We start from the raw sequence: 14,618 nt of genomic DNA, 5'->3' as shown, positions 1-14,618 counted from the left end.
AAAAAGATGTCTTTAGGGTGTATACAGGTTTGCATTGCATATATATAATGTGGCTTAATACGTATCCTGGATTGTGCATGCCGAATAACTGCCCCCAAACCGAGACAAGTTAAACCAAGAAGTATATAGTAGAGACAACACCCAAAGGAATCAGTGACCTCCCCTTTTAAAATCCAAACACTTTCGACTTAGAATGATTCGATGAATTTACAATTTTGATACAGTATTAAGTTACCTTTTCTTCAAATAACTATAGAAAATTCTATCGACAAATTTTTCCTCTAGCGATAAAAGTATTTGATTCGACGAGGACAAAATAGATTGCTCATTTTTGGAAGGGGGTCATTTTTTATAGCGCTGAGCATAGAGCTCGATTGATTACAGTTAAGAATTGGTAATATAAAACTTTAAATACTTTGAATTTTCAGGCTTTTCTTTGATCATACGATAATTGATACTCCAACTTGAAGAAATTGGTTCGAGGCCTTATAATGATTCAATCCAATTAGACTTGCGTCCCTGCTTTTGTTAACTAAAAACTGACAAAAACTAATGTTTAAAAAAATCTATCGAAATTTTTTTTTCGTAACCACATTTTTCCTTAGAAATAAGGGGAAATGCCGTAATTAAAAAACACACACAATTGGACACCTATCTCGGAAATATTTTATTTATAATTATACAGATGATCATATTGAATAGGAAAAATAATAAAATAGCCTGACTGATATATACAGTATCTGTACAAAATGCACAACCCGGGATGCCTGGGATCTCAGTTCCGCTCGCGCAACTTTGTCACATGTGAAACAAACAAGGCAGCTTGTCGATTACCATGTGTGACGCTGGCTTGGGCTTCTTTTGAAGAGCGTTCAGATACTCAACTTTTGATTCTAGTTTCTCATAAACGCAGGTCCGACATGCAATTTCATTAAGCAGGTACTTTCGATAACGCCTATTTTAGCCATAGCGTTGGGTATTAGATAAGAAAATGCGCGGCTGCGCTCAAATGTGAAAAGGAATAATTTCTTTAGTTTTCTAGTTATCTTAAAAAAATACTCTTGAGTTGACTATCTGGAATTTATTCTTGTGCAACACCTGTTCCCTTGCCCCTCTCACATAAGTTGCCTTAGGGTGTGAACTTAGCAGGGGGCGTAAATTCAGGGATGGATCTTTGTAGGCAAGAGTGCATTTTTTTTTTCGTAAACCACCATTGACAATCCTTAGCTAGTTAGCCAAAAAGGGGTTCCCTTACACAAAGCAGGAATTTTTTCTTTTCTTTTTCTAAGATTTCATATTTTACACAATTGAATTATTATTCACAATTGAAAAGCGAAATCCAAACAAAATATCCTCTTTTCGCGAGTCAGCGGCTACACGTACGCTAAAAATCATGCAACATAACTCTTCAGAATTCGACAAAATGTAAAAAAATAATACTTTGAGCTAAATATCTGTCTTGCTGGTATAGTATGAACGTTAGCTTGGGTACAGATTCAGTACCGACAACAATAAAATGCCTGGAGAAAATTTACAAAATATTTAGTTAGTAAATTATTCCGTAGTAAATTATTAATGTCCTACCAAAGAATAATTGTTCAGCCATTTCTACAAAGGCTCATGAAATACCGGTATAAAATGGCTTGTTTAGTTTTAGAGAGTTCGTCCTGGTCCGTTAACGAGAATTTCTGATAAGAACTTGCACGTAGCGGATGCACACAGGCTACATTTCGCATGAGACAGCCCTGGAAATAGCTCATATATAAATCATTCATGTCATCGTGCCATTTTTGTTATTTTATCAGATTGATCACCATTTTCGTAATTTCTAAATTTTAATAAACAAAAATGCTTATTTTGCTTTGAATTTAGGTTAAAGATGAAAATGAAATGAAGATGTTATTGCGTTTATCTAATATAGACCCGTTAAATGAAGTTTTCTAGTTAATGAGGCTCTTTGACGTATCTATGACTCTGATTTCTTTTGTTTGCGTTGTGTAGGAGCCTACCGACGATAATACGCACACGGGACATCAGCGCTGGTGTTGAGCGACTGAATATCAGTTCTAGAGACTAGAGTCCAAGACATTGGTGGAAAGGAAAAATGAAAACGAAGGTAGGGACATGGAGAATGTATGTCATCTTTTCTAGCCGTTTCGTTACATTTTATTCCAGGTTTTTTTACGGATTTCTTTTCATTTACGTTTGACGCTTGCTCAAAACACAAATAAAATAGAAATATCGCTTTTATGATGTCCGAAACCGCAAAAAATATAAAAAATAAAAAATAAAAAAACACAAAAATTATGAGTCTTTTTTTAACTTTTAACTTTCTAACTTTTACGGGCTAAATCAACGTGATTTTGATTGTGATTTCGTTCGGCCATACTGCGTTGTATGAAAAAAAGCCTAAAGGAACTACACAGCTCAAAGCTTTAATTAAATTGTGTTAAATAACGCTAAAGATATATAAGCGCATGAGTATCTCTGAAGTAAGTTTACATTTTCATAATGGCACAGCCGAAACGCCTCAGGGTGTATAATTCAATAAATTGTCGCAAACTCAAATAGAAGAAAAAAACTTTTTTTGTTTGTTTAAGTTATCTCTAGTGGAACAGTTATTAGGATAGTTTTATCGGGAAAAGGATTGCGAGGTTTTGCCTTTAATTAATAACAAAACAATTATCAGATTCATAAAGAGACCTTGCTAGCACAGTTCCATATTGAGATACAAGTCATAAACAATTTAGTATTTTTCTTAGTTTGAAGTAGCGATTGTGACATCCTTTTTAGCTCCCGCACATTTGGAGTGATGGTCTCTTGAATTAGCTTAAAGCCAATTCTAAAAAGATCCTATTTCTGAAGATTTATAGATTGTATCTAAGCAATCCTACATAATTCGCTACATAAGAAAGTTTGAAACAAATTGCATAATTATAATTCCAACTCGTTCTATTTCGAGCTGTAATCTTTCAGCCTTACTATCTAGTTATAAAATACTGCCAATACGTGTATTTATTTATCATATTTTCCGCAGAATGATAGTTTACCCTTCCTAAATTGTTTACGTGTATAACTCAAATTGCATGTAGTATTGGATTAATCTGTATTTGAGATTTTAATTTTTTTTATCCGGAACAATGTTGACTGATGATTAAAAAATCTGAGCAATCGGATTACTTTTAGTGCACCATGGACCAGGTGGTGGCCAAGGAAGACCCCCCCCCCCCCCCCCCCCCCCCACCCCACACACACACACACACACTCACATTCTAGCAGCCAAAAAATACAAAGTAAATGTATGAGAAATTATCTAAAATACGGGAATGAATGATTTGAAAGATCCTTTTGGGTCCCTCCTCTTAAAAATCCTGTCTACGTCGCTGCTTAATTATATTTAAATTATATTTGTCTTCTTCCAATTAAAAAAAAAACCTCATGGTTTCCCTCGTTAGGCTCCTCGTCACAAAAGCTATTAGAAAAAAATGAATTATATCTGTCTTGTAAGTAACATTTGTGATAAATATGGATGACAAACGAATAAATGAATGAATGCGGCACCCCGTAATAATCTCGGCCATGCTTTTAGAATGAAAATAAAAATTTCTATCCTAAAGAAACGAAGAAAGAAAAAATAAGAACGATAGATATCCTGTATTAATTTTTGTATATTTTGTTTAATTGCAGCTGGTTTTGGTCTATTTTTGTATCGCTTGGGTGACGCTTGCGATATATGCCGGTGAGTAGATTGGGACGCATAGGGGAAAATAATGGATTCGATAATAAAAGACGATTACTGAACCATAAGACACAAGTGCGTAGATAGTGAGGGACGCACTGGCGCGAACACCCACCCCCTCGACCCTCAAAAAGGCTGTCATTATAGAAGCATCGCCAAATCTTAGAATTTTGACACTGTGCATGTCGGTATCTCTGCACCTGTATTTTGATATCTATACATTTGCATATCTTCATCACACCATACTCACTATTCTCCTTATCCCTGGATTAGCGAGAAGAAGTGAGCAGGAAGAGTGGGAGTTGGAGGAGGAGGAGTGAGCAGGAAGAGTGGGAGTTGGAGGAGAAGTAGTGAGCAGGAAGAGTGGGAGTTGGAGGAGAAGTAGTGAGCAGTAAGAGTGGGAGCTGGAGGAGAAGTAGTGAGCAGGAAGAGTGGGAGTTGGAGAAGGAGTGAGCAGGAAGAGTGGGAGTTGGAGGAGGAGGAGTGAGCAGGAAGAGTGGGAGTTGGAGGAGGAGGAGTGAGCAGGAAGAGTGGGAGTTGGAGGAGGAGGAGTGAGCAGGAAGAGTGGGAGTTGGAGGAGAAGTAGTGAGCAGGAAGAGTGGGAGTTGGAGGAGAAGTAGTGAGCAGTAAGAGTGGGAGCTGGAGGAGAAGTAGTGAGCAGGAAGAGTGGGAGTTGGAGAAGTAGTGAGCAGTAAGAGTGGGAGTTGGAGAAGGAGTGAGCAGGAAGAGTGGAAGCTGGAGGAGAAGTAGTGAGCAGGAAGAGTGGGAGTTGGAGAAGGAGTGAGCAGGAAGAGTGGGAGTTGGAGGAGAAGGAGTGAGCAGGAAGAGTGGGAGTTGGAGAAGGAGTGAGCAGGAAGAGTTGGAGTTGGAGGAGAAGGAAGGGATGAGGAGGGATTATCATCATCATCATTTTAGTTGTTCTCGATGTTACTAAACAGCAAATCTTGGCGCATATCCAAGTGCGACCAGTTGCAAATAAATAAAATAAAAGCATACAATGGAATAGAAATTGCACACACGTACATAAACTAACTTAATGATCCTTAAAACAACAGCTTAAAGTTTTTTTTGTGTCAATGCTTTGTTCATCTTAGAAGTACCCCTACTAACATTGGTTAAAAAATTCACCATTATTACGGATTAGGGAAATCTGCATTATTAGCAGGGATCGATCATGGCTTGCAATCTTATCACCGCAGGTAACCTGGCACTTCGCCAACCAACCGCTTCTTTGAATTCTTGGAATAATCTAGCACACCCTAGTTTGGCAACAGACGGTAATGAAAGGTCGACATTATCCCAATATAATGAATTATGGTGCTCTGCAACTTCACCTGACGCTACTCACGGTGGATGGTGGCGGGTGGACCTGGGGCGAACCTACGTGGTTGATGAAGTTTTCATTATATCAAGGACTGATGGTTTTCCGGAAAGAGCTAATGGATTAGAAGTCAGAGTGGGTAAGGGCAAGTAATGATCATCATCATCATCATTCTCAACATCATCGTCGTCGTCATTCTCATCATCATCATCACCATCATCATCATCATTATCACCATCACCATCACCATCACCATCACCACCACCATCACCATCACCATCACCATCACCATCACCATCACCATCACCATCACCATCACCATCACCATCACCATCACCATCACCATCACCATCACCATCACCATCACCATCACCATCACCATCACTATCACATCATTCTCAACATCATCGTCGTCGTCATTCTCATCATCATCATCACCAGTATCATCATCATTATCACCATCACCATCACCATCACCATCACCATCACCATCACCATCACCATCACCATCACCATCACCATCACCATCACCATCACCATCACCATCACCATCACCATCACCATCACCATCACCATCACCATTACCATCACCATAACCATCATCACCATCAAGGTTAGTTTCCTAAACAAGTGTTACAGACCTAGGTAGCACTGGTCCATAATATCCTGTATTCGATACAAATGCACCAAAAGTACCTTTCGGTCGTAGGTTTACCATTTGCCATTACACACGTGCCATTGTGCTTGTAGCGCTGTGGTAGCTGTCTGTATTACGATTTATTTTTAGGGGACAGCCTTGACAAAAATGGGACAGAGAATGCCATTTGTGGAGAGAAAATAAGCACTGGACCAGTCAACAAGCCTATCTACTGCAGGCCGGGACTTCGAGGCCGCTATGTCGTTCTATACATCCCAGCAGTAAATAGCAGAATAGAGATATGTGAGGTCAAGGTCAACGTGAACCCTAACGGTAAGCAAGAAATCCAGGGAGGGAGGGTGGGGCAACCAGGTTTGCGAGGGCGTAACCTCCATCCCTGGAGCAAACAGCAGACTTGAGATATGCAAGGTCAAGGTCGACTTGAACCCGATAGGTAAGCAAGAGAGGGAGGGGTGGCGAGACCGGGTCTGCTAGGTCGCTAAGTATGTCGCACTATACATTCCAATGGTCAACGGCAGAGAAGAGATATGCAAGGTCATGGTGAACTTGAACCCAACAGGTGAGCAAAAAACTCAGGGATGGAGGGGGGGAGACTGGGTCTGCGAGAGAAATTGATATGAATTTAGATTCCTTATTTGGAATGCCAATGTTTGCTGCACATTTTCTTCGAAGTGGAAGAGCAACAGATTTCACCAGCTGTGGTCAATTAAAAGGTCTCAAGAAAAGGCACCGCTGTCTCGGCTGACAAATGACCGTAGGCTCTGGGAACGAGAATGCATATGTTTTTATTTATAGGAACATTTTAAAATTTACATTTATTCTAGCAAATCTTGCATTGAGCAAATCCACTGCCCAGTCAGCTGTTGCGAATAATGGTGTTGCTTCACGAGCTGTTGACGGTAACACAGATGGCAAATGGGATCATAGCAGCTGCACGCATACGCCTTCCGAAGCCAACCCGTGGTGGCGCGTGGACCTGGGTACCACTAAACCGGTCTTTGAAGTGTTCCTGGTGAATCAATTGACTTCGGAAAGGCTACATAACGCTGAGATCAGAGTTGGTGAGTGATAGACACACTACATTAAATGGATGTCAAAATTGTTGAGTGGTACACGGACTACATACCGCTGAGATCAGAGTTGTAGAGCGGTAGACAGGCTACGTACCGCTGAGATCAGAGTTGGTGAGTGGTGTGATACAGAATTCATAACGCTGAAATCAGAGTTGGTGAGTGGTATGAGACAGAATTCATAACGCTGAGATCAGAGTTGGTGAGTGGTATGAGACAGAATACATAACGCTGAGATCAGAGTTGGTGAGTGGTATGAGACAGAATTCATACCGCCGAGATCAGAGTTGGTGAGTGTTTTGAAAGACTAAGTACCGCTAAGATCAGAGTTGATGAGTGTTAGACAGACTACCTAGTTATTACACTTAATTTTCACGTTTCGCGAATTTCGCGATTTTAAAAGATTCGCGAAAATAAAGTGACGCGAAAATAAATTGTCGCGTATATTGGGATGCGTGAATATTAAGTGCGTACACATGTCAGCCCTTGGGGGAATATTGGCGTTTAATAAGCTTTGACTATTTAGTCATCTAATGTACATATAGTAAATATAGCCTAAAACTAAATATAGCCTACGCACCTTTTTGTTACAAATTGTTTCAGTTTTACAGCACATTTTGATTCCACTTGTTTTGCTTGATTGTATTATCCCAAAATCGCGAAAATAAAGTGATCTGTTTTTTACGAAAATAGGAAAATCGCGAAAATAAGGTGTCGCGAAATATCGCCATCTCAAGTATAGTAAGGTATATAACGTCATGATCAGAGAACCCGACTTCATAATCATAGTCCATAATCCAAATTGAAGCTGTTTATGCCTAAATAACTGGACATTTTGTTGGTTTTCCCCACAAGGCGATGATCTGACTGATAATGGTAACGCCAACCCTCGCTGCGGAGACATGTTTTCCTTGGCCGGACTACATAAGCTATCCATCTACTGCAAGCCGAGAAGAGCAGGACGCTACGTGAACGTGCGTCTCGTTGGATCTTGGGTGATACTCACCCTGTGCGAGGTTGAGGTGTACTCAGAAGGCAAAGGTTCGCGAATGTCACCCTGTGAATAACCCTTTACATACACAAGGGTTGCCAGGGGTTACTCGGAAACCTTTATGGCCGAGAGGGTCTGGCAAATTGCTTCAGGCTTTTAATTCTGTCCTTAGTATTTTTGGGAGTTGAAAATTTGCCTGTTACTGACAGCTAAGCTTTTTACCCTATTCAAAAGACTTTTTTTTGTTAAAGGAATGTGTAGACATTTCCACTTTAAGTTGACTTGCAACCATGTCGCCATGAAACAGGTACTTGGTAGAGTCAGGTCGGACGGGTGGGGTCATAGATAACTAAGATTGGACTATTTTTTGGAAAAGCAATTTTTATCCTTAGTACTATATTGGGTTTCATCATCAGGCATATCCATAACCTTGTAAAGAAATTTTATCTCTTTCTTGTAAAATGTGTGTGGGTGGGGAAGGGGGAATTCTGGATTCCCGGGGATCTTCCCCTGTACCTGGTTTATTATGGGTAAGAACTTGCGCGCGCATTGTGCATATTTCAAACTTTGACAATCTATGCCAACAGCAATAATTCCCAATAGACCGCCACCTGAAATGATTATTATCTACGATCTTAAGCCGTTCAACCAATCAATCAATCTAACCTGCCCTGAGCACTACGGGTTCCCTGTGCCAGATGTGGCCTGGGTACTGAATGGCAAAGTGTACCAAAACAGCACGAGTAGTCACTTCCGGACACCAGTAATGGACAAGACGTTTGCAAATTTGACATGGGAGTGCATTGTGTCGAACAAACACGGCTCTGACTTCTACCAGTTTCCTGTTGAGCTCCGTAGTAAGTATTGTCTGTTTACTTTGTTTCGTGGCTTTCATGTAAATATGTTTGAAAATATTGGGCTCTAAATATGCCCAAAATAACGCGAGCAAACACGGCTCTGACTTCTACCTGTTTCCTGTTGGACTTCGTTGTAACTGCCTGCCCACCTATCTGTCTTCACCTTCTCCCTTGTTGTTATGTAGGTCATTTTGCCATGTGCAAAGCGCACAAAAACGTCCAAGTAACCACGAGAGGAGTTTTTCATTCTGGCACTAATGAACATGACCGTGGAATGGATTTCGCAAAATGGCGCAAATTTCAAATGGACGATCTCTCACCAATGCAGGTTAGTGTTATTTTCTTTGCTATATCTGTGCCATCAGATCACTGACCGACTCACCGACTGACTTTACTTCAATTTTCTGCGAATTCTCATCAAAACTTTTCAACTGCTAAACTGTAATACATTAATTGGTGCTTTGATCGACACATTACGGATAGGTGGGTTGGTTGGGAACAATCTCAGCGTTGGCCAATGAAAATCGTCAGCGAGAGTTTGCGGGATGTTAATTAAAAACCGCAGCAAAACAATACTTAGTTATCTGATTCTCTACTAATAGATCCCCGAGTCGTGCATCCCGATTAATCGATGCTCTACTAAGGCTACTGGCTGGATGACGCAACCTCACCCAGACGCCCGCGATGGTGTGGTACAGAGGACGGTGTGCTTCCACTGGGATGGTGATTGCTGCCATTATCAAGTGTCAATCATGGTTCGCGGTTGCCTTGGATACTACGTATACAAACTACCTAGTGTCAACTTTACAATCAATGCCAAATATTGTGCAGGTAAATGCATTTTCCGATCGATCTAAATACGCTCCGTATTTCTACTCCCAATTAGACGGAAAGCTAGCTTCTGTTAGGGTTCCTGCTCTTAACCTTTCATTCTGGAGAGCTAAGCGAGAAGACAGGAGGAGCTTGTGTCTTGATATGAAGCTGTCGGGTACCAGCCCTGGGTCTACACGAGCAAATAGCCCCCCCCCCCCCCCCCTCTCTAAGGCCATCTCGTGATGCGGGCATGCTATTAGGCACTGGATCCGAACGCGCGATTAAAAGAATATCACTATCCATTGAATAATAAGATGTAGCCGGTTTTTGGATAATGGATTGAATTTCGCAGTGATTCAAGTAAATTTAGTTTGCTTCTTAAACTCTTTTGCATTCTTTTACAGTAAAAAAATCGTCACACATCGTACATCCTAGAAGACAATGATTCCAATTGTTCCAACCCATCCACTACCCCATGTAAACATCAGCGCTTCTCCTGTCATAACCGCATTTTGTTGCATGACTTTTCTAGATTTTCCCAAGAAGAAAAACAATGGTAACGTTATTATGATGTCACAGTACGCACCGCAAACCAATCACGGCTATGCATTACAAGGTCACGTGGTAGCCACAGAGCAGGACGTCACGGAGGGTGATTGCGTTACATATTGCTCCCTCGATTCCAGGTGTCAGTCCATAAATTACTTCGAAGACGGCGCTCTTTGCGAGATCAATAACTCCACAAGGCACGAGAGCGCAGATGATTTGGTGACGAAAGCAGGAGCTGTTCACTACGAACCTCTACTGTTTGACCAGATTACTTATAACTGATGCCCACCACCACGAAGACTACCTTGTCCCAACCTCGTTTCCAGGGTCCTCTCCCTTTCCTACGTTGCCCTACTCAATTTTGAAGGGAGCATTTTTTGTTTGTTTGTTTTTATTCAATTTTCATCATTTATAGCTCATGACCCCCAATGTTGTTCCCCTTTTTTTCCTTTTCAAGTTCATTAGTATGGCGATTTTGAACGCAATTTTGAAGTTTGTTGTTCACCCCCCATTTTTCAGGCTGATTTTCGGCCCATTCGTTGTGTTGGTATATTCTTAAAACATCCCAATCCAAAATGACTGATTACAAAGCCATTTCAAATATTTTGTTGAATGTACAATGCAAGGTCTTCTGTGAGATATTAGCGTATTTCTTAGATATCTCAAAAGAACAGCAAGCAATTGTAAGTGTTACTTAATTTTTACTCAAATTGACATTTTCGTCCATCAAATTGAGCGGAATGAGGTAGTCCTTATGGCCCTGGGAAACATTTTTATACACAAAGAACCTTCATGCAAAGAACGGTCAAGCCTATCAAAGACCGAGAAAGGGAGCTTGCCCCCTTTCCATTTTGAATTGTTGAACCTCGTTGCCTCTTACGGAATGGTCCGTGACCATACCTGTCTGCATCTTTTTGCATTATACAGGATTCACTAACAGTCAGAAGCAATACGATGGTGTGTGTCACGTCAATGACGACGGTTCAACGAACCAGGGCTTCTTAGCCCGACATCGTGGTCGCTGTACTACATGATTTTTCTCATGTCTCAAAAAAGCATTAGAAAATATTTCACGCATGAGTGGCATCGTGTATGATTTGCAAAAAAAAAAAAAAAAAATACACACGTTACAATGGCACACAGAAGCCAGACTAAGCATCTTAAGATGCAAGGAACCAAAGGCCACAAAAGACAAGCACCTTGGCTCTTGCTATAGAAAACGTAACGAGCTCTTGAGATGTACGGGGCTGCCACTTCATCAACAGCTACAATTGCACTAGTCTTCTCTTCCCCAAGCTAGTCTCGGTTTGCTTTTCTAATTCGGATCTAAAATGGCGGAAAGTCGAAAATCTGACAAGTTGAGGGGGGAAATATGAGTGCCCAGCAAAGAGACGTCTGGGGATGACGTTATGGAGTCCCGGTATTTCTTACGTCGAGACTCTTGACAAGGCCTTTGAAACCAATACATAAAGGGACCGCTGTTCTCTCCAATAATGTTAATAGGACGTTAAACTAGTTATTACAACACACACGGAGGATGTCTCTGTTGGAGGCCAATCATTAATAGGCAAGATATCAAGATTTCGGGTACACCATTGTCGCTAGGCAAGATATCAAGATTTCGGGTACACCATTGTCGCCAGGCAAGATATCAAGATTTCGGGTACACCATTGTCGCCAAGAACAACGATAAACAAGAATGACATCGTGTGGCATTGTAAGTAAACAAGATAACAATATTTGGGTTACACCATTATAGCCAATAACAACAATAAACAGTGCGAGCTCGTGTGGCATTATAAATAGAGTATCAAGACTTTGTTGGGTTACACCATCGTCGCCAAAACAATGATAAACATGAATGAGTTCGTTTGTAATTGTAAACATAGACATCGAGATATCGAGATTTGGGAACACCATTGTCGCCAATAACAATGATAAACATGAAAGAGTTCGTGTGTTTTTGTGAATATTGACATCGAGATATCGAGATTTGGGGAACACCATTGTCGCCAATAACAATGATAAACATGAAGGAGTTCGTGTGTTTTTGTAAATATAGAAATCGAGATTTGCCGAACACCATCGTCGCCAAAACAATGATAAACATGAATGAGTTCGTGTGTCATTGTAAATATAGACAGCGAGATATCGAGATTTGGGGAGCACCATTGTCGCCAATAACAATGATAAACATGAAGGAGTTCGTGTGTCATTTTAAATATAGACATCGAGACTTCTATAGGAGACGTAAGGTCCCTGGGCCCTCCGCTTTCTGTCCAATAAAAAACCAGGTACTGAATGTTATATACCTTATTACACTTAATTTTCGCGTCACTTTAATATTGCGAGTTTCGCGATTTTTAAAGATTCGCGAAAATTAAGTGTCGCGCAAATTAGGATGCGCGAAAATTAAGTGAGTACACAAGAAGCCTTTGGGGGAATATTGGCCGTTTAATGGAAACACTTTGTCTATTTAGTCATCTAATGTACATATAGTACGGTAGATTTTTATGAGTCTAAATTTACCCCACGCATCATTCCACACATTGTTTCAGTTTTGATGATTACAGCACATTTTAATCCCATTTGTTTTGCTTGGTTTTATTATCCCAAAATCGCGAAAATAAAGAGATCTGATTCTTACAAAAATTTGGTAAATAATGTGGTATCGGGAAAATACCACCGTTTTGACATCTCTCTCTATAATGCTCCAGGAAAACCGAAAAAACCTGGAGCCGTGTGTAAGAATAATAGGAGGCGACAGGTTGTCTATCCCAGTACCTAAACAACTAATTTATCGAGTATTTCTTCATTCTTGTATTTCGCCCCTCTGGACCTAAAGAACACCATCACGCGATAAGTCTTAGAAATAACTGCACTTAGGTGTCTCAGGTAATGTTTCGGATCGGAGAAAAGGTAAAAGAGAGATTCATTGCGTGTGAACTCCCGATGCCAAAGTTAAATATCGGCCCTATAATCAAAAGGAAACTTGTCATATTTAACCCATAAACTGACAACTATAGTTAACTAAACTATACAATTTTGGCGCAGACGTGGTTTGCCCTTGTGGTCCAATTCAAACAAAATAAGTTTAAAAATACACGTCGTGGAAGAAAAACAACCTACACTGCTGGATCGCAAACAGAATGTATGTAGAGCAAATAAAAAGGGAAACGTTTTATTCCGGTTATCTTAATATTATATTTGTGTTTCTCTCACGTTGTGAGTCTTGTACAACATCGTTGTCGAGAGGAATAAACCGGTACCTCCACCTATACCGTCTGTTAGTCCTTCATCAATCCCCCTCGACACTAGTAGGGCACGTATCGACACTAGTAGGGCACGTATCGACACTAGTAGGGCACGTATCGACACTAGTAGGGCACGTACCGACACTAGTAGGGCACGTATCGACACTAGTAGGGCACGTATCGGCTAACGCCGTCTGTTAGTCCTTCATCAATCCCCCTCGACACTAGTAGGATATGCATCGACAATAGTAGGGCACGTATCGACAATAGTAGGGCACGTATCGACACTAGTAGGGCACGTATCGACACTAGTAGGGCACGTATCGGCTAACGCCGTCTGTTAGTCCTTCATCAATCCCCCTCGACACTAGTAGGGCACGTATCGACACTAGTAGGGCACGTATCGACACTAGTAGGGCACGTATCGACACTAGTTGGGCACGTATCGACACTAGTAGGGCACGTATCGACACTAGTAGGGCACGTATCGACACTAGTTGGGCACGTATCGACACTAGTAGGGCACGTATCGACACTAGTAGGGCACGTATCGGCATTAGTAGGGCACGTATCGGCTAACGCGTCGGAATCTTTTTGTGCGCCACGGGCTAGCAGCTCGGATTACACCTAACTTGACTGCATTTTCTAAGAAAACACGCACAGCGCTTTCTCTTATGCTAACACCAATGTGCGGGAGGGCTGGAACAGGAATTGTCTTCTTCTTTCGCAATATTGCGAGAAAAATTGCACCGTGTTATGTTTTTGCGACGGTTTTTATATTCATCAAATTGCCTCGAGTTACACAGAAGCTGATACTTTGTTCATAAATGAACTAATTTGAGGAAAAATTAATTGACACCTTACATGTACTTTTATTTACACATATATATAATTCAGGGCTATCTTTTCTCAATTTTGTAGAAAAATAATTCACAAATCTGTTAAAAATTTTGCACTGCCCTGGTATATAATATAAGTAATAATTTAGTAGACTTTATACATTGTATACATAGGTTTACCGTTATATATTAAAAATTAGTCATTTTGAACGACGTTCCAAAATACATTCAATAACATAACAATTGATAAAAAATTGAGGATTTAAATGGATAAAAAAGACTATCAAAAGAAAAATGATAAACACAATATAAAACAAAATTTTTTCGCCATTAAAATTACATCAACCCTTGCCTCGCAAACACCCCGCTTATACAGACTCTCACAATTACGGAACCTCGATATTACGGGCACTCAAAAATATAGGGCCTTGAATTTCAGGCACTCACAATTACGGAACCTTGATATTACGGGCACTCAAAAATATAGGGCCTTGAATTTCAGGCACTCACAATTACGGAACCTCGAT

General features: G+C 40.6%; 1 protein-coding gene across 1 annotated transcript; it reads left to right on the top strand.

The window, feature by feature from the left end:
* Positions 1-1,761: 1,761 nt before the first annotated feature.
* On the top strand, positions 1,762-13,274 carry LOC5514590. The gene is made up of 10 exons (XM_048728574.1): positions 1,762-2,116; positions 3,688-3,739; positions 4,939-5,199; positions 5,848-6,030; positions 6,543-6,779; positions 7,644-7,829; positions 8,367-8,636; positions 8,822-8,964; positions 9,239-9,467; positions 9,982-13,274. The coding sequence occupies exons 1-10, from the start codon at positions 2,105-2,107 to the stop codon at positions 10,278-10,280; spliced, it is 1,872 nt and encodes a 623-aa protein (XP_048584531.1). The 5' UTR covers positions 1,762-2,104; the 3' UTR covers positions 10,281-13,274.
* Positions 13,275-14,618: the final 1,344 nt, after the last annotated feature.

Source organism: Nematostella vectensis, chromosome 6 (assembly GCF_932526225.1).
Source record: "Nematostella vectensis chromosome 6, jaNemVect1.1, whole genome shotgun sequence".
Taxonomy (NCBI): domain Eukaryota; kingdom Metazoa; phylum Cnidaria; class Anthozoa; order Actiniaria; family Edwardsiidae; genus Nematostella; species Nematostella vectensis.
The sequence above is the reverse complement of the archived record's forward strand: the minus strand, read 5'-3'. Positions and strand labels throughout refer to the sequence as shown.

Excerpts from the sequence above, each read along its gene's own strand:
- LOC5514590 (XM_048728574.1), top strand. Across the intron at positions 6,031-6,542 it reads GGTCAACGTGAACCCTAACG|CAAATCTTGCATTGAGCAAA; the intron begins GTAAGCAAGAAA and ends CATTTATTCTAG. Across the intron at positions 7,830-8,366 it reads GGTGTACTCAGAAGGCAAAG|CAATAATTCCCAATAGACCG; the intron begins GTTCGCGAATGT and ends CTATGCCAACAG.